Genomic DNA, 19,363 nt, shown 5'->3' on the forward strand with positions numbered 1-19,363 from the left:
ATAAAGCAGGCTATACACAGTTATTTTCAGTTAGTTGGTCAGGGTAACAAGATGACTCCATGAAGCCAAACACTTGAATCTCAGTCATTGACAACAAATAAGAGGGGAAAAGTTATTCCACATGATGTCCATGAAAAAGTACCAAGATTTTAATTGTGAGCGAGAGTTGCACCTATTCCTTCCTAATGTCCATGAAAAAGAACACATGAAAAGTGTCAATCTAGCTTTATGTAAAACATATTACACCTTTAGATCAACAAAAAAGGTATGTTGATACACACAAGTGCATCACCACAATACATTTAGCTTAGGGCAGCAACTTTCCGGTTGAACATCTGTACAACTCTAGTCCGAATCTGAGTGAGTTTCATCCCGTATATCATAGGGTTCACGAGAGGAGGCACAACTAGGAACTCCACCGCCATGATATTCCTCAGGGCCAGCAGGCTGGTGCTGCTACCGTATCGAGCGTACATCAAATCGAAGGTGAGGGATATGGTGAAGTTAGTCAGGGTGATCAGATGAGGCAGACAGGTCTGCATGAACTTCTTCCTCTCCACCCGGGAACGCAAAGAGGCTTTGATGATGTTCATGTAGGAAATCAGGATGAGTATAGTTTGAGAAAAATGAGAAAACGTGAGAAAGAAGCCATAGAGGTTGTTCAGAGTGGTGTCAACGCATGAGAGCTTCACGACGGCCCAGTTTGAGCAGTAGAGTTTATCGATGTCGAGGCCACAGAGGGGTAACCTAGCTGTTAGTCCCATCCCAATGCTACTTTCTAGCCATGAGAAAAGCCACGTAAGAAGAAGCAGTGTCCACACTTTTCGAGTAGTCATGATAGAGTGGTATTGTAAAGGCTTGCAGATGGCAACATACCTGTCATATGCCATCACTGTCAAGCTGGTGAATTCACAGAAAACATAGGAGTAGATGACTAATATCTGGGTCATGCACCCTATGTATGTTATCACATGAGATTCAAATAAAAGGTCATAAAGTATCTTTGGGTAGAAAGCTGAAGCGCCATAGATACCATTAATACACAGATTACAGAGGAATAAATACATAGGGTCATGCAACATTTTCTCCAGAAAAATGGTAACGATCAGTGTCAGATTCACAACAATGGTGAAGAGGTATAGGATGAGAGTAAATGCAAAGTAGATGTGTTTGTGTGTCTGTGTCGCGTTCAGTCCATGCAGAACAAACACTATCTCCTGGGAGGAGTTGAACTCCATTGTCATTGACAGCAGGCACACATGGTTAGTTTACGAAAGACCCGAGAATGTTCAGTTTATCCAAGTTTTGTTGGTTGGTCTATTTAAAAACAATTTGATGACACTTTAACATTAACTGCCAACCATATAGCAGTCTGTCAGCCTCTCAACAATGATAGCTCTCCTTCAGTGTTGTTGGTATTCAGATGTCAAACATTATTTTGATTGCAGGACAAGTCAACCCAAAACCAACCAGCTTCAGCAGCCACCTACAGTACAATGCAGTGAGCACACAGACCAGTATTTTAAAAAATTTCTTCAAAGTTCTCCTTGAAGATGATCATTGGTACGGTCTGTGTATTTGTATGGTCTCTGTATCTCTGTACTGATGGCCAGAGCAGACCACCTCCACCTGCGCAGACCAGATCATACCTAGGTATGACACTTCACCACTCTCCGCACCACTCCTTTATGGGGCAGTATCTGAGTGTCTCAACTGCCATAGCAACGTGTGAGATGTATGGAGTGACAGACAGATGAACCCCTCAGATACACACTGCTCACGCTGGAGGTTACCTTCCTAATGAGACCATGTCAATAAGACCGATTAGGAGATGTGATATGAGATAGATAGAACAAGATTTGGTTTATGTAGTAAGGTAATATTGTTGGTTCATATTCACACTTTCCAAAAAATACAAAGATCTCAGCAAAGTTTAGTTCACTTCTGTGCAATTTTTATGTTTTCAAGTAATGTTGTTCAAGTTCAAGTTTTTTTGGCACCTTGCTACATTTTGAACAGAACTTGTTTAAAGCATTGCCAAATTCCTAATTGGTATTTGGACCACAAGGGTACATTTTTATTTGTCTCTAAAGACTTTCCACAAAATGTACAGATCTCAGCAAAGTTTAGCTCACATCTGTGGAAATCTTTTTTTAACCCTGTTCATCTCCAGGAAGTGAATCAGAGGAGGGCTAGACTTTGGTAGTAGCTAGTTTCTGCATGAATTAATGATACAAATGTATGTAAAGAAAAAAAATCCTGTGCAAAATGCACTGTAAAATATTGTCAGAGTGTATAAAAACGGGTCTTTGTACAAAGTACTATAACCTTCATTAAGTTGATATTGAAGTAGTCCGTGTCATCTATCTACTCCCAGCGGACTGTTCACAGGCCTCATGGCAGTTTTTTGAAATTATTATTTTTACCTTTATTTAACCAGGTAAGCCAGTTGAGAACAAGTTCTCATTTACAACTGCGACTTGGCCAAGATAAAGCAAAGCAGTGCGATAAAAACAACAACTAGAGTTACATATGGGGTAAACAAAACATAAATTCAAAAATACAACAGCAAATATATATACAGTGTGTGCGAATGTAGTAAACTATGGAGGTAAGGCAATAAATAGGCCATAGTGCAAAATAGTTACAATTTCGTATTAACACTGGAATGATAGATGTGCGAAAGATTATGTGCAAATAGAGATACTGGGGTGCAAATTAGCAAAATAAATAACAATATTGCAAATTTCTGTTTGAAAAAGCTAGCCTTTGCTTTCCTAACTGCTTGTGTATATTGGTTGCTAACTTCCATGAAAAGGTACATATCGCGGGGGCTGTTCGATGCTAATGCAGTACGCCACAGGATGTTTTTGTGCTGGTCAAGGGCAGTCAAGTCTGAGGAGAACCAGGGGCTATATCTGTTCTTAGTTCTGAATTTTTTGAATGGGGCATGCTTATTTAAGATTGAGAGGAAAGCACTTTTAAAGAACAACTAGGCATCCTCTACTGACGAAATGAGGTCAATATCCATCCAGGATACCCGGGCCAGGTCAATTAGAAAGGCCTGCTCGCTAAAGTGTTTTAGGGAGCGTTTGACAGTGATGAGGGGTGGTCGATTGACCACGGACCCATTACGGACGCAGGCAATAAGGCAGTGATCGCTGAGATCCTGGTTAAAGAGAGCGGGGGTGTATTTACATTTACATTTACATTTTAGTCATTTAGCAGACGCTCTTATCCAGAGCGACTTACAGGAGCAATTAGGGTTGAGTGCCTTGCTCAAGGGCACATTTACGTCATTTAGCAGACGCTCTTATCCAGAGCGACTCATAAATTGGTGCATTCACCCTATAGCCAGTGGGATAACCACTTTACACTTTTTGTGGGGGGGGGGTAGAAGGATTACTTTATCCTATCCCAGGTATTCCTTAAAGAGGTGGGGTTTCAAATGTCTCCGGAAGGTGGTGAGTGACTCCGCTGTCCTGGCGTCGTGAGGGAGCTTGTTCCACCATTGGGGTGCCAGAGCAGCGAACAGTTTTGACTGGGCTGAGCGGGAACTATGCTTCCGCAGAGGAAGGGGAGCCAGCAGGCCAGAGGTGGATGAACGCAATGCCCTCGTTTGGGTGTAGGGACTGATCAGAGCCCGAAGGTACAGAGGTGCCGTTCCCCTCACTGCTCCATAGGCAAGCACCATGGTCTTGTAACGGATGCGAGCTTCAACTGGAAGCCAGTGGAGTGTGCGGAGGAGGGGGGTGACGTGAGAGAACTTGGGAAGGTTGAACACCAGACGGGCTGCGGCATTCTGGATGAGTTGTAGAGGGTACATTTGTCTGGATGATATCTATGATGGTGCCCATGTTTACAGATTTTGGGTTGTACCTGGTAGGTTCGTTGATAATTTGTGTGAGATTGAGGAAATCTAGTTTAGATTGTAGGTTGGCCGGGATGTTAAGCATATCCCAGTTTAGGTCACCAAGCAATACGAACTCTGAGGATAGATGGGGGGCGATCAGTTCACATATGGTGTCCAGGGCACAGCTCGGGGCTGAGGGGGGTCTGTAGCAAGCGGCAACAGTGAGAGACTTATTTCTGGAAAGGTGGATTTTTAGAAGTAGAAGCTCAAACTGTTTGGGCACAGACCTGGATAGTATGATATAGCTCTGCAGGCTATCTCTACAGTAGATTGCAACCCCACCCCCTTTGGCAGTTCTATCGAGACGGAAAATGTTGTAGTTGGGGATGGACATTTCTGAATTTTTGGTGGCCTTCCTAAGCCAGGATTCAGACACTGCTAAAACATCAGGGTTGGCGGAGCGTGCTAATACAGTGAATAACTCAAAAGGCTTCGGATGTTAACGTGCAAGAAACCAAGGCTTTTACGGTTACAGAAGTCAACAAATGATAACGCCTGGGGAGTAGGAGTGATACTGGGGGCTACGGGGCCTGGGTTAACCTCTACATCACCAGAGGAACAGAGGAGGAGTAGAATAAGGATATGGCTAAAGGCTTTAAGAACTGGTCTTCTAGTGCGTTGGGTACAGAGAAAAAAAGGGGCAGATTTCCTCACCAGGGTCTTGACCTGACTGCAGCTCGGCGTCGTAACCGACTTCAGTGGGCAATTGCTCACCTTCGATGGCCACTGGCACGCTGGAGAAGTGTGCTCTTCACAGATGAATCCCAGTTTCAACTGTACCAGGTAGATGGCAGACAGCATGTATGGCGTCGTGTGGGCGAGTGGTTTGCTGATGTCAACGTTTGTGACTAGAGTGGCGCCGGAGAAGATGGCTGCTGTTTTACAGCCCTCTAACCAATTGTACTATAATGAGTGTTTTTTCACATTATTTGTAATTCATTCTGTACATAATGTTTCTGCCACCGTCTCTTATGACCAAAAAGAGCTTCTGGATATCAGGACAGCGATTACTCACCTCGTATTGGACGAAGATTTTTTCTTTAACGAGTCGGACGCGAAGGATATCCTACAGACACCCGACAAGGTCCAAATCCCTGTCATTCGCATGAGAAAGAGACAGAGATATCGTGGACGTAGGTCGGGGTACCTTGAAAGGATCCGACGGCGAGCGAGTAAACTGCCTCTTCCATCAATCCTATTAGCCAATGTTCAATAATTTGAAAACAAATTGGACGACCTAAGATAAGGCTATCCTACCAACGGGACATTCAAAACAGTAATATCTTATGTTTCACCGAGTCGTGGCTGAAAAACGACATGGATAACATACAGCTAGCGGGCTATACGCTACATCGGCAGGATAGAACGGCTGACTCCGGTAAGACAAGGGGTGGCTGTCTGTGTATATTTGTAAACAACAGCTGGTGCATAAAATTTAATACTAAGGAAGTCTCAAGGTTTTGCTCGCCGGAGGTAGAGTATCTCATGATAAGCTGTAGGCCACACTATTTACCAAGAGAGTTTTCATCTATATTTTTCGTAGCTGTCTATCTACCACCCCAAACCGATGCTGGCACTAAGACTGCACTCAATGAGCTGTATAAGGCCATAAGTAAACAGGAAAACGCTCATCCAGAGACAGCGCTCCTAGTGGAGACAGCGCTCCTAGTGGCCGGGGACTTTAATGCAGGGAAACTTAAATCTGTTCTACCTAATTTCTACCAGCATGTTAAATGTTTAACCAGAGGGGGAAAAAACTCTAGACCACCTTTACTCCACACACAGAGACGCATACAAAGCTCTCCCTCGCCCTCCATTTGGCAAATCTGACCATAATTATATCCTCCTGATTCCTGCTTATAAGCAAAAACTAAAGCAGGAAGCACCAGTGACTCGGTTAATAAAAAAGTGGTCAGATGACGCAGATGCTAATCTACAGGACTGTTTTGCTAGCACAGACTGGAATATGTTCCGGGATTCTTCCGATAGCATTGAGGAGTACACCACATCAGTCACTGGCTTCATCAATAAGTGCGTTGATGACGTCGTCCACACAGTGACCGTACGTACATACCCCAACCAGAATGCATGGATTACAGGCAACATCCGCACTGAGCTAAAGGGTAGAGCCGCTATTCCCTCCGACGAACCATCAAACAGGCAAAGAATTGAATCGTACTACACCGGCTCTGATGCTCGTTGAAAACTATTACAGACTACAAAGGGAAGCACAGCCGCGAGCTGCCCAGTGACACAAACCTACCAGACGAGCTAAATCACTTCTATGCTCGCTTCGAGGCAAGCAACACTGAAGCATGCATGAGAGCATCACCTGTTCCGGATGACTATCTAATCATGCTCTCCGTAGCCGATGTGAGTAAGACTTTTAAGCAGGTCAACATTCACAAGGCCGCAGGGCCAGATGGATTACCAGGACGTGTACTCCGAGCATGCGCTGACCAACTGGCAAGTGTCTTCACTGACATTTTCAACATGTCCCTGACTGAGTCTGTAATACCAACATGTTTCAAGCAGACCACCATAGTTCCTGTGCCCAAAGACACTAAGATAACCTGCCTAAATGACTACCGACCCATAGCACTCATGTCTGTAGCCACGAAGTGCTTTGAAAGGCTGGTCATGGATCACATCAACACCATTATCCCAGAAACCCTAGACCCACTCCAATTTGCATACCGCCCCAACAGATCCACAGATGAAGCAATCTCTATTGCACTCCACACTGCCCTTTCCCACCTGGACAAGAGGAACACCTACGTGAGAATGCTATTAATTGACTACAGCTCAGCGTTCAACACCATAGTTCCCTCAAAGCTCATCACTAAGCTAAGGACCCTGGGACTAAACACCTCCCTCTGCAACTGTATCCTGGACTTCCTGACGGGCCGCCCCCAGGTGGTAAGGGTAGGTAACAACACATCTGCCACGCTGATCATCAACATGGGGGCCCCTCAGGGGTGCCTGCTCAGTCCCCTCCTGTACTCCCTGTTCACCCATGACTGCATGGCCCGGCACGACTCCAACACCATCATTAAGTTTGCAGACGACACAACAGTGGTAGGCCTGATCACCGACAACGATGAGACAGCCTATAGGGAGGAGGTCAGAGACCTGGCCATGTGGTGCCAGAATAACAAGCTCTCCCTCAACGTGATCAAGACAAAGGAGATGATTGTGGACTACAGGAAAAAAAAAGAGGACTGAGCACGCCCCCATTCTCATCGACAGGGCTTTAGTGGAACAGGTTGAGAGCTTCAAGTTCTTTGGTGTCCACATCACCAACAAACTATCATGGTCCAAACACACCAAGACAGTCGTGAAGAGGGCACAACAAAGCCTATTCCCCCTCAGGAGATTGAAAAGATTTGGCTTGGGTCCTCAGATCCTCAAAAAGTTATACAGCTGCACCGTCGAGAGCATACTGACTGCTTGCATCACCGCCTGGTATAGCAACTGCTCGGCCTCCGACCGCAAGGCACTACAGAGGGTAGTGCGTACGGCCCAGTACATCACTGGGGCCAAGCTTCCTGCCATCCAGAACCTCTATACCAGGCGGTGTCAGAGGAAGGCCCTAAGAATTGTCAAAGACTCCAGCCACCCTAGTCATAGACTGTTCTCTCTGCTACCGCACGGCAAGCGGTGCATGTCTAGGTCCAAAAGACTTCTCAACAGCTTCTACCCCCAAGCCATAAGACTCATGAACAGCTAATCATGGCTACCTTGACCATTTGCATTGCCCCCCCCCCACCCCACCCCATCCCCCTCTTTTACGCTGCTGCTACTCTGTTTATTATATATGCATAGTCACTTTAACTCTACCCACATGTACATATTACCTCAATTACCTCGACTAGCCGGTGCACCCGCACATTGACTCTGTACCGGTACCACCCTGTATATAGCCTCCCTACTGTTATTTTATTTTACTGCTGCTCTTTAGTTATTTGCTTTTATATTTTTACTTAACACTTTTTTAATATATATATATTTTTTTTTTTTAATGGCATTGTTGGTTAAGGGCTTGTAAGTAAGCATTTCACTGTAATGTCTACACCTGTTGTATTCGGCGCATGTGGCAAATACAATTTGATTTGATTTGAACAGAGTGCCCCATTTTGGCAGTGTGGTTATGGTATGGGCAAGCATAAGCTACCGACAACAAACACAATTGTATTGATGGCAATTTGAATGCACAGAAATACCGTGACGCGATCCTGAGGCCCATTGTGGTGCCATTCATCCACCGCCATCACCTCATGTTTCAGCATGATAATGCACAGCCCCATGTTGCAAGGATCTGTACACAATTCCTGGAAGCTGAAAATGTCCCATTTCTTCCATGGCCTGCATACTTACTAGACATGTCACCAATTGAGCTTGTTTGGGATGCACTGGATCGACGTGTGCGACATTGTGTTCCGGTTCCCGCCAATATCCAGCAACTTCTCACAGCCATTGAACAGGACTGGGACAACATTCCACAGGCCACAATCAACAGCCTGATATACTCTATGCATAGAATATGTGTTGCGCTGCATGAAGCTAATGGTGGTCACACCAGACACTGACTGGTTTTCTGATCCACGCCACTACCTTTAAAAAAAAAGAAGGAATCTTTGACAAACAGATGCGTATCTGTATTCCCAGTCATGTGAAATCCATGGATTAGGGTCTAATGAATTTATTTAAATTGACTGATTTCCTTATATATCAGTAAAATCTTTGAAATTGTTGCATGTTGGCTTATGTATTTTTTCAATGTATATGTAAAACAAACCAATGATTGCAAATTGTTAAAAGTAGTCCTTGTGCATGTTGCATTGTATGCACAGTATGTATTGTTGAGTTGTATGGTTTGTTTCACTTTGAAATAATTGTTTTTTGTTTGACATACATTTTAAAGTGAAAAATCTGAGTGTCAGCATCACTCTGTACCGAGGAATTGCTCTACAGCTCGGCTCAGTCCAGTCCCAAATCGTGTGTTATCACTTATTTGACTAAATTATTATCCATAGTTGCCTCTTTTGATACAGCCACAGCAGTCTTATCATGGACTGTTACCTTGAATGCGACATTAAGATGTTAAAACATTTAAACTCCAATTTAACTCTGTGACATTTTCTGACATCTTATTTTCCTCTCTCTCTCTCTCTCTCTCTCTCACTCCAGTTGTTCTCAGGAGACAGGTCAGTGTTTGTAGAGAGAACATGTTTGACCAGGTGGAGGCAGGCTTCTACTTCATCACCCTGGACGAGTACACCAACGAGGCAGAGGATGGACCAGCCGTTCACCAACTCATCCTATGCCTTACACAACTCAGCACATCATACAAAAACTCCAGTGCCCTACTTTTGTTTACCGTTTTACCAATGTCTATGGATTGTAGAAGGATTTTAAGTTGGGACTTGGACTCCATACTAAATCTAATTCCATCTCCTGTACTGCTCTGCCCTCTCTATACTGTAGATTATGCTGATGCCCCAATGTAAGAACCTGGAGATCTTCACTGGTTCTAAGGGAGGTTACGTGGCCATAAACAGTGCCTGGAACAGCCAGAGGGTGGTCAAGACATCTGCTGCAACTTCATCTTTACTGTGTCAGCTCTGCTGCACCTGGGAGCTAAAGGTATGGCATCACACTCCCAACAGTCATGTATGCTTAAACATACTTTGTGTGCTCATTTATGTGTTTTTTAAAGTGGCAATCAGCAGTTGAAACGGTAACAAAGCATACTCCCTGCTCCTGTTTCATTAAAAAGCTGAGGGATGGGGCTGGAGAAATGTAAGCACTCTCAAATTCATAGACAGAGCTATGGATGCGAGGACTGACCATCACGTCTCCTTCTAAATCTCCATTGGAGGAGACGACCCAAGGTTCCTCACCTCAGACCTCCAACGGGTTTTGAGAAAGATGTAAGTAGAGGAAGTGGGGAGTAGAGCAGAGATTAATTAGGACAGAGCTCATGTCATTGTTTTAGGTAGAAACTTATATTGAATGATACATTCTGTTTGCACTTATATATTGGTTCTACTTGTGCTCTTTCCACAGATGGCTCTGGCTTGCTGATAACATCTGATCTGATGAGACTCCCTATGCAATTTGACTGCTGTATTACTGACTGTATTCAATAAACCTTCCAATGCCAAATTGAACAAATTTGAGATATTACTGACTGTATTCAATAAAACTTCCAATGACAAATTGAAATTGAGATTCTATAATTGATAGACAATGGTAGTTCCGAATCAGACAATTACTATAAAACAAATCTGTTTTCCTCAGTGCAATGTTTAGTGTTGTTTTGTCCTCAGACCTCCTTTGATTGCTGTGTGTATTGATTCAGTTCTAAACAACCATCATCGAGTCCATCCTCACCTCCTCCATCACTGTAACAGATTGTCACCTGCCCTCCATCGAGGTCCTGCATGACTCCAGGGCAAGAAAGCGTGCAGGAAAGATCATCACCGACCCGTTCTACCCACTCTTCCAAAGACTCCCCTCTGGCATTTGCACTCTCGAATGGCCTGCACACTCGTGGGACCCATCCTCTTCTCACTCGACTCAGTGTTTGCTTACGCAATTATTTTCGTGCGCGTTCAACTTTTGAATCGGATTTGACACCATAGATGACCATTCTTCATATTTTCAAGCATGGAGGTGGCTGCATTGTGTTATGGGTATGCTTGTCATCAGCAAGGACTAGGGAGTATGTCACTCCCTGGCTCTGGGGACTCTTATATGTTGAGCCAGGGTGTTAGTTTCTAGTTCATGTTCCTGCACCTCGCACCAAGCCAGTGGTGCGTGTCGCCATCCCGGCCCGGCCTGTTCCTGCCCCTCGCACCAAGCCTGTGGTGCACGTCGCCAGCCCGGCCCGGCCTGTTCCTGCCCCTCGCACCAAGCCTGTGGTGCGCGTCTCCAGCCCGGCCTGTTCCTGCCCCTCGCACCAAGCCTGTAGTGCGCGTCGCCAGCCCGGCCCGGCCTGTTCCTGCTCCCCGCACCAAGCCAGTGGTGCGCGTCGCCAGCCCGGTCCGGCCTGTTCCTGCTCCCCGCAAAAAGCCAGTGGTGCGCGTCACCAGCCCGGTCCGGCCTGTTCCTGCTCCCCGCACCAAGCCAGTGGTGGGCGTCGCCAGCCCGGTCCGGCCTGTTCCTGCTCCCCGCACCAAGCCAGTGGTGCGCGTCGCCAGCCCGGTCCGGCCTGTTGCTGCTCCCCGCACCAAGCCAGTGGTGCGCGTCGTCAGCCCGGTCCGGCCTGTTCCTGCTCCCCGCACCAAGCCAGTGGTGCGCGTCGTCAGTCCGGCACAGCCCGTGCCTGTTCAATCCGCTCCACCGGTGTCCAGTCCAGCTCCGGCCAGCGGGAACTGTCACACCCTGGCTCTGGGGACTCTTATATGTTGAGCCAGGGTGTTAGTTTCTAGTTCATGTGTTTCTATGTTGGCCGGGGTGGTTCCCAATCAGAGGCAGCTGTGGCTTGTTGTCTCTGATTGGGAACCATACTTAGGCAGCCTGTTTTGCACTTGTCATTTGTGGGATCTTGTTCCGGAGAGGTTTGTGTTTTGTTAACCTTAGGACTTCACGTATCGTTTTGTTGTTTTGTAGTTGGTTGAAAAGTACTCATTAAAAGATGTACGCATAGCACGCTGCGCCTTGGTCCGCTTCCTGTAACGATCGTGACAGAGTATTTAGGATGAAAATAAAAGGAATAGAGCTAAGCACAGGCAAATTTCTGAACCTGGTTCAGTCTGCTTTCCAACAGAAACTGGGAAACAGATTCACCTTTCAGCAGGACAATAACCTAAAACACAAGGCCAAATATACACTGGAGTTGCTTACCAAGATTACATTAAATGTTCCTGAGTATCCTAGTTACAGTTTTTACTTAAATTGGCTTGAAAATCTATGGCAAAACTTGAAAATGGCTGTCTGTCAATGATCAACAACGAACAAGACAGAATTTCAAAAATAATGTACAATCCAGGTGTGCAAAGCTCTTAGAGACTTACCCAGAAAGACTCACAGCTGTAATCGCTGCCAAAGGGGATTCTAACATGTATGGAATACTTATGTAAATTAGATATGTCTGTAGTTCATTTTCAATAATTTACATACATTTGAATTTTCAGAACATTAATATAGACCTTCCTTTTGTCAGAATATAAATATACACTGAGTATACAAAACATTAAGAACACCTGCTCTTTCCATTACATAGACTGACCTGGTCAATCCAGATGAAAGCTATGATCCCTCATTGATGTCACTTGTTAAATCCACTTCAAACAGTGTAGATGAAAGGGAGGAGACAGGTTAAAGAAGGAATTTTAAGCCTTGAGACAATTCAGAAATAGATTGTGTATGTGTGCAATTCAGACACAGCCTGCACTGGCACCCCTTATGCCATTATAAAGTAATGAAACAACATGACAATGAACTATTTATTACTAGAAACTGTGAAGTAATACTGTCATATGTGGATGTGTTCCTTATCATGTTACTGGGTATGAATATGAAGATGATATGGCAAGAGGCATATAATAAATGTTAAATACAAACTGATCAACTTGAATGCAAAAGATTAATAGTCTTTGAGCAACAGTGAAATTCCATTGCCATTTGTACAGTCAGTGATTGCAACTATAAGTAAATAGCCACATAATTCAATAGCACAATCAAACAATCAGAAGATTAACTTATATTTTAGGGTATAGACCTAGTATTTACAAGCCAGTCTTATTTTGGTCATCCTCACTCCATCTATAATTGGATTGAAAAGTGGCTGGAATATTAGAAAATAGTGAAGCATAGGTGTTACAGATGCAGGATCTTAATTTGACCTATATTGTCACAGTAAAATAATCCTGCAGTAATATGATTTGAACTTTTAGTCCATAATGTTGCTTGATCGGTGATTAGGCTATTAGCTGGCCAAAAGTACAGGTTGACGTTTATTGTCATGAATCTTGCCCTGGAGGCAGAACTGAGTGTTTTCCGCTAGATGAGTCAGCTGCAAAGTCAAAAGTGCCTATATCGTAAAAATTCATGAAAACAAACATTTGCTTTTTGGTCTTCATTTAAGGTTATGGTTAGCAGTGTGGTTTAGGTTAGGGTTACGGTTACGGTTAAAATCAGATTTTATGACTTTGTGGCTGTGCCAGCTAGTGACCACTCTGAAGAGCTGCCTCCAGAGCAAGACTCATTACAATAAATGCCAACCTGCACCAAAGGTAGTCTACATGAAAAGTGCAATACAGTTAACATAACTGTGTGTTAGAGTGGGTTCTCATTAAGGCCTAGATTCAATCAGATCAAGCGTTAACCGGTGATAGCCGAAACCCACATAGCTTATGTTTTGGCAGTGTCGAAGGTGTAAGTGCTTTGGAGCTATCAAATTGGTTAGCAGCTGCTCTTGATCATTGTCAAGAAGCCACACCCGTCCCACTAGCGTTAGAAGTTTACAACGAGAAAGAGTTGGCTATATAGAAATAATGACGCTCAAATTGAAAATCATTAAAGCGGAAATATGTAACTCTTTGGGGCGACTCAACCAAATTCACATAGAAATGTGAGTTATAGATCTGTCATTCTCATTGAAAGCAAGTCTAAGAAGCGGTAGATCTGTTCTATGCGCGCTATTTATATGCTTCCCTTTCTTAAGTTTAGTTTTTGCGTCTTTTACTAACTATTTTTTTGTACACCAGCTTCAAACAGCTGAAAACACAATATTTTTGGTTATGGAAAATATATTTCACAGCGGTTTAGATGGTACAATGATTCTCTACACTATACCTGCTTGTTTTGTCACATAAACTGAAACTATTAGAATTTTTGCAACCAGGAAATGGCAGAGAGCGATTTCTGCATAGTGCACCTTTAAAATAAATAATTAGGATTTCTATCAGCCTAATCGAGGTGTAGATTACATCTCACATTCCAGTGTTCGAACTTGTAAACAAGGCTGCATGAGATTTCTGTTAATGCGACTTCATGCAGCCAATGGCAATGTCCGGTTTAGGTATAATGCCAGAAGTCGCTTGTTGATTTGACAGCTCTAACGCAGTTCCAACTCCGACACCGCCAAAACAACCACTATGTGGATGTCGGCTAAAGCAGATCTGATTGAATAGAGCCCTAACGTGAATCAGTAGTAGGTCTAAGATAATAATTCACCACAGGAGTGGAAATGGCTTCTTAAGTCAAAGGGTTCTTCAGCTGTCCCCATAGGAGAACCCCTTTTGGTTCCAGGTAGAACTATTTTGGGTTCCATGTAGAACCCTCTGTGGAAAGGGTTCTACATGGAACTCAAAAGGGTTCTACCTGGAACCAAAAATGGTTCTTTAAATTGTTATTTTACGGGGAGAGCGGAAGAACCCTTTTAGGTTCTAGATAGCAACTTTTTTTCTAAAAGTGTAAGGGCAGGATATATACAGTACATATATAAAGCAGGCTATACACAGTTATTTTCAGTTAGTTGGTCAGGGTAACAAGATGACTCCATGAAGCCAAACACTTGAATCTCAGTCATTGACAACAAATAAGAGGGGAAAAGTTATTCAACATGACGTCCATGAAAAAGTACCAAGATTTTAATTGTGAGCGAGAGTTGCACCTATTCCTTCCTAATGTCCATGAAAAAGAACACATGAAAAGTGTCAATCTAGCTTTATGTAAAACATATTACACCTTTAGATCAACAAAAAGGGTATGTTGATACACACAAGTGCATCACCACAATACATTTAGCTTAGGGCAGCAATTTTCCGGTTGAACATCTGTACAACTCTAGTCCGAATCTGAGTGAGTTTCATCCCGTATATCATAGGGTTCACGAGAGGAGGCACAACTAGGAACTCCACCGCCATGATATTCCTCAGGGCCAGCAGGCTGGTGTTGCTACCGTATCGAGCGTACATCAAATCGAAGGTGAGGGATATGGTGACGTTAGTCAGGGTGATCAGATGAGGCAGACAGGTCTGCATGAACTTCTTCCTCTCCACCCGGGAACGCAAAGAGGCTTTGATGATGTTTATGTAGGAAATCAGGATGAGTATAGTTTGAGAAAAATGAGAAAACGTGAGAAAGAAGCCATAGAGGTTGTTCAGAGTGGTGTCAACGCATGAGAGCTTCACGACGGCCCAGTTTGAGCAGTAGAGTTTATCGATGTCGAGGCCACAGAAGGGTAACCTAGCTGTTAGTCCCATACCAATGCTACTTTCTAGCCATGAGAAAAGCCACGTAAGAAGAAGCAGTGTCCACACTTTTCGAGTAGTCATGATAGAGTGGTATTGTAAAGGCTTGCAGATGGCAACATACCTGTCATATGCCATCACTGTCAAGCTGGTGAATTCACAGAAAACATAGGAGTAGATGACTAATATCTGGGTCATGCACCCTATGTATGTTATCACATGAGATTCAAATAAAAGGTCATAAAGTATCTTTGGGTAGAAAGCTGAAGCGCCATAGATACCATTAATACACAGATTACAGAGGAATAAATACATAGGGTCATGCAACATTTTCTCCAGAAAAATGGTAACGATCAGTGTCAGATTCACAACAATGGTGAAGAGGTATAGGATGAGAGTAAATGCAAAGTAGATGTGTTTGTGTGTCTGTGTCGCGTTCAGTCCATGCAGAACAAACACTATCTCCTGGGAGGAGTTGAACTCCATTGTCATTGACAGCAGGCACACATGGTTAGTTTACGAAAGACCCGAGAATGTTCAGTTTATCCAAGTTTTGTTGGTTGGTCTATTTAAAAACAATTTGATGACACTTTAACATTAACTGCCAACCATATAGCAGTCTGTCAGCCTCTCAACAATGATAGCTCTCCTTCAGTGTTGTTGGTATTCAGATGTCAAACATTATTTTGATTGCAGGACAAGTCAACCCAAAACCAACCAGCTTCAGCAGCCACCTACAGTACAATGCAGTGAGCACACAGACCAGTATTTATAAAAAAAGTTAGTAATTTCAAAGTCTTCAAAGTTCTCCTTGAAGATGATCATTCGTACGGTCTGTGTATTTGTATGGTCTCTGTATCTCTGTACTGATGGCCAGAGCAGACCACCTCCACCTGCGCAGACCAGATCATACCTAGGTATGACACTTCACCACTCTCCGCACCACTCCTTTATGGGGCAGTATCTGAGTGTCTCAACTGCCATAGCAACGTGTGAGATGTATGGAGTGACAGACAGATGAACCCCTCAGATACACACTGCTCACGCTGGAGGTTACCTTCCTAATGAGACCATGTCAATAAAACCGATTAGGAGATGTGATATGAGATAGATAGAACAAGATTTGGTTTATGTAGTAAGGTAATATTGTTGAAGTTCATATTCACACTTTCCAAAAAATACAAAGATCTCAGCAAAGTTTTGTTCACTTCTGTGCAATTTTTATATTTTCAAGTAATGTTGTTCAAGTTCAAGTTTTTTTGGCACCTTGCTACATTTTGAACAGAACTTTTTTAAAGCATTGCCAAATTCCTAATTGGTATTTGGACCACAAGGGTACATTTTTATTTGTCTCTAAAGACTTTCCACAAAATGTAGACCTCAGCAAAGTTTAGCTCACATCTGTGGAAATCTTTTTTTAACCCTGTTCATCTCCAGGAAGTGAATCAGAGGAGGGCTAGACTTTGGAAGTAGCTAGTTTCTGCATGAATTAATGATACAAATGTATGTAATGAAAAAAAATCCTGTGCAAAATGCACTGTAAAATATTGTCAGAGCGTATAAAAACGGGTCTTTGTACAAAGTACTATAACCTTCATGAAGTTGATATTGAAGTAGTCCGTGTCATCTATCTACTCCCAGCGGACTGTTCACAGGCCTCATGGCAGTTTTTTTTTATTAATTGTTTTACCTTTATTTAACCAGGTAAGCCAGTTGAGAACAAGTTCTCATTTACAACTGCGACTTGGCCAAGATAAAGCAAAGCAGTGCGATAAAAACAACAACACAGAGTTACATATGGGGTAAACAAAACATAAATTCAAAAATACAACAGCAAATATATATACAGTGTGTGCGAATGTAGTAAACTATGGAGGTAAGGCAATAAATAGGCCATAGTGCAAAATAGTTACAATTTCGTATTAACACTGGAATGATAGATGTGCAAAAGATTATGTGCAAATAGAGATACTGGGGTGCAAATTAGCAAAATAAATAACAATATTGCAAATTTCTGTTTGAAAAAGCTAGCCTTTGCTTTCCTAACTGCTTGTGTAAATTGGTTGCTAACTTCCCTGAAAAGTTGCATATCGTGGGGGCTGTTCGATGCTAATGCAGTACGCCACAGGATGTTTTTGTGCTGGTCAAGGGCAGTCAAGTCTGAGGAGAACCAGGGGCTATATCTGTTCTTAGTTCTGAATTTTTTGAATGGGGCATGCTTATTTAAGATTGAGAGGAAAGCACTTTTAAAGAACAACCAGGCATCCTCTACTGATGAAATGAGGTCAATATCCATCCAGGATACCCGGGTCAGGTCAATTAGAAAGGCCTGCTCGCTAAAGTGTTTTAGGGAGCGTTTGACAGTGATGAGGGGTGGTCGTTTGACCACGGACCCATTACGGACGCAGGCAATAAGGCAGTGATCGCTGAGATCCTGGTTAAAGAGAGCGGGGGTGTATTTAGAGGGTACATTTGTCAGGATGATATCTATGATGGTGCCCATGTTTACAGATTTTGGGTTGTACCTGGTAGGTTCGTTGATCATTTGTGTGAGATTGAGGAAATCTAGTTTAGATTGTAGGTTGGCCGGGATGTTAAGCATATCCCAGTTTAGGTCACCAAGCAATACGAACTCTGAGGATAGATGGGGGGCGATCAGTTCACATATGGTGTCCAGGGCACAGCTCGGGGCTGAGGGGGGTCTGTAGCAAGCGGCAACAGTGAGAGACTTATTTCTGGAAAGGTGGATTTTTAGAAGTAGAAGCTAAAACTGTTTGGGCACAGACCTGGATAGTATGATATAGCTCTGCAGGCTATCTCTACAGTAGATTGCAACCCCACCCCCTTTGGCAGTTCTATCGAGACGGAAAATGTTGTAGTTGGGGATGGACATTTCTGAATTTTTGGTGGCCTTCCTAAGCCAGGATTCAGACACTGCTAGAACATCAGAGTTGGCGGAGTGTGCTAACGCAGTGAATAACGCAAACTTAGGGAGGAGGCTTCGGATGTTAACGTGCAAGAAACCAAGGCTTTTACGGTTACAGAAGTCAACAAATGATAACGCCTGGGGAGTAGGCGTGATACTGGGGGCTACAGGGCCTGGGTTAACCTCTACATCAACAGAGGAACAGAGGAGGAGTAGAATAAGGATATGGCTAAAGGCTTTAAGAACTCGTCTTCTAGTGCGTTGGGTACAGAGAAAAAAAGGGGCAGATTTCCGGGCGTTTTAGATTCAGGGCATTATGTACAGACAAGGATATGGAAGGATATGAGTACAATGGAGGTAAACCTAAGCGTTGGGTAACGATGAAAGAGATAGCATCACTGGAGGCACCGATTGAGTCGGTCTCCGCGTGTATGGGGGATGGGACAAAGGAGCTGTCTAAGGCAGGTTGAGCTGGGCTGGGGGCTCTACGGTGAAATAGTACATTTACATTTACATTTACGTCATTTAGCAGACGCTCTTATCCAGAGCGACATACAAATTGGTGCATTCACCTTATGATAGCCAGTGGGACAACCACTTTACAATTTATTTTTAAATACACTGCTCAAAGAAATAAAGGGAACACTAAAATAACACATCCTAGATCTGAATGAATGAAATAATCTTATTAAATACTTTTTTCTTTACATAGTTGAATGTGCTGACAACAAAATCACACAAAAATTATCAATGGAAATCAAATGTATCAACCCATGGAGGTGTGGATATGGAGTCACCCTCAAAATTAAAGTGGAAAACCACACTACAGGCTGATCCAAAGTTGATGTAATGTCCTTAAAACAAGTCAAAATGAGGCTCAGTAGTGTGTGTGGCCTCCACGTGCCTGTATGACCTCCCTACAATGCCTGGGCATGCTCCTGATGAGGTGGCGGATGGTCTCCTGAGGGATCTCCTCCCAGACCTGGACTAAAGCATCCGCCAACTCCTGGACAGTCTGTGGTGCAACGTGGTGTTGGTGGATGGAGCGAGACATGATGTCCTCTGTAGCTCAGCTGGTAGAGCACGGCGCTTGTAACGCCAAGGTAGTGGGTTCGATCCGCGGGACCACCCATACACAAAAAAATTTATGCACGCATGACTGTAAGTCGCTTTGGATAAAAGCGTTTGCTAAATGGCATATTATATATTTATATTATATTATGTCCCAGATGTGCTCAATTGGATTCAGGTCTGGGGAACAAGCGGGCCAGTCCATAGCATCAATGCCTTCCTCTTGCAGGAACTGCTGACACACTCCAG

General features: G+C 43.6%; 2 protein-coding genes across 2 annotated transcripts; both read right to left on the bottom strand.

Annotated features, from left to right (window-relative positions):
• Nucleotides 1-302: 302 nt before the first annotated feature.
• LOC311105796 (olfactory receptor 8I2-like) lies at nt 303-1,238 on the bottom strand (the record flags this gene model as incomplete). The annotated part of the gene is made up of 1 exon (XM_084147996.1): nt 303-1,238. One exon carries the CDS (start codon nt 1,236-1,238, stop codon nt 303-305), a length of 936 nt encoding a protein of 311 aa, XP_084004122.1.
• Nucleotides 1,239-14,667: 13,429 nt separating this feature from the next.
• Nucleotides 14,668-15,603, bottom strand: LOC311105797 (olfactory receptor 8I2-like; the record flags this gene model as incomplete). The annotated part of the gene is made up of 1 exon (XM_084147997.1): nt 14,668-15,603. One exon carries the CDS (start codon nt 15,601-15,603, stop codon nt 14,668-14,670), a length of 936 nt encoding a protein of 311 aa, XP_084004123.1.
• Between the last annotated feature and the right edge of the window lie 3,760 nt (nt 15,604-19,363).

The sequence above is a fragment of the Coregonus lavaretus genome (genome assembly GCF_964263955.1).
Source record: "Coregonus lavaretus genome assembly, chromosome: 30".
In the NCBI taxonomy this organism is placed as follows: Eukaryota; Metazoa; Chordata; class Actinopteri; order Salmoniformes; family Salmonidae; genus Coregonus; species Coregonus lavaretus.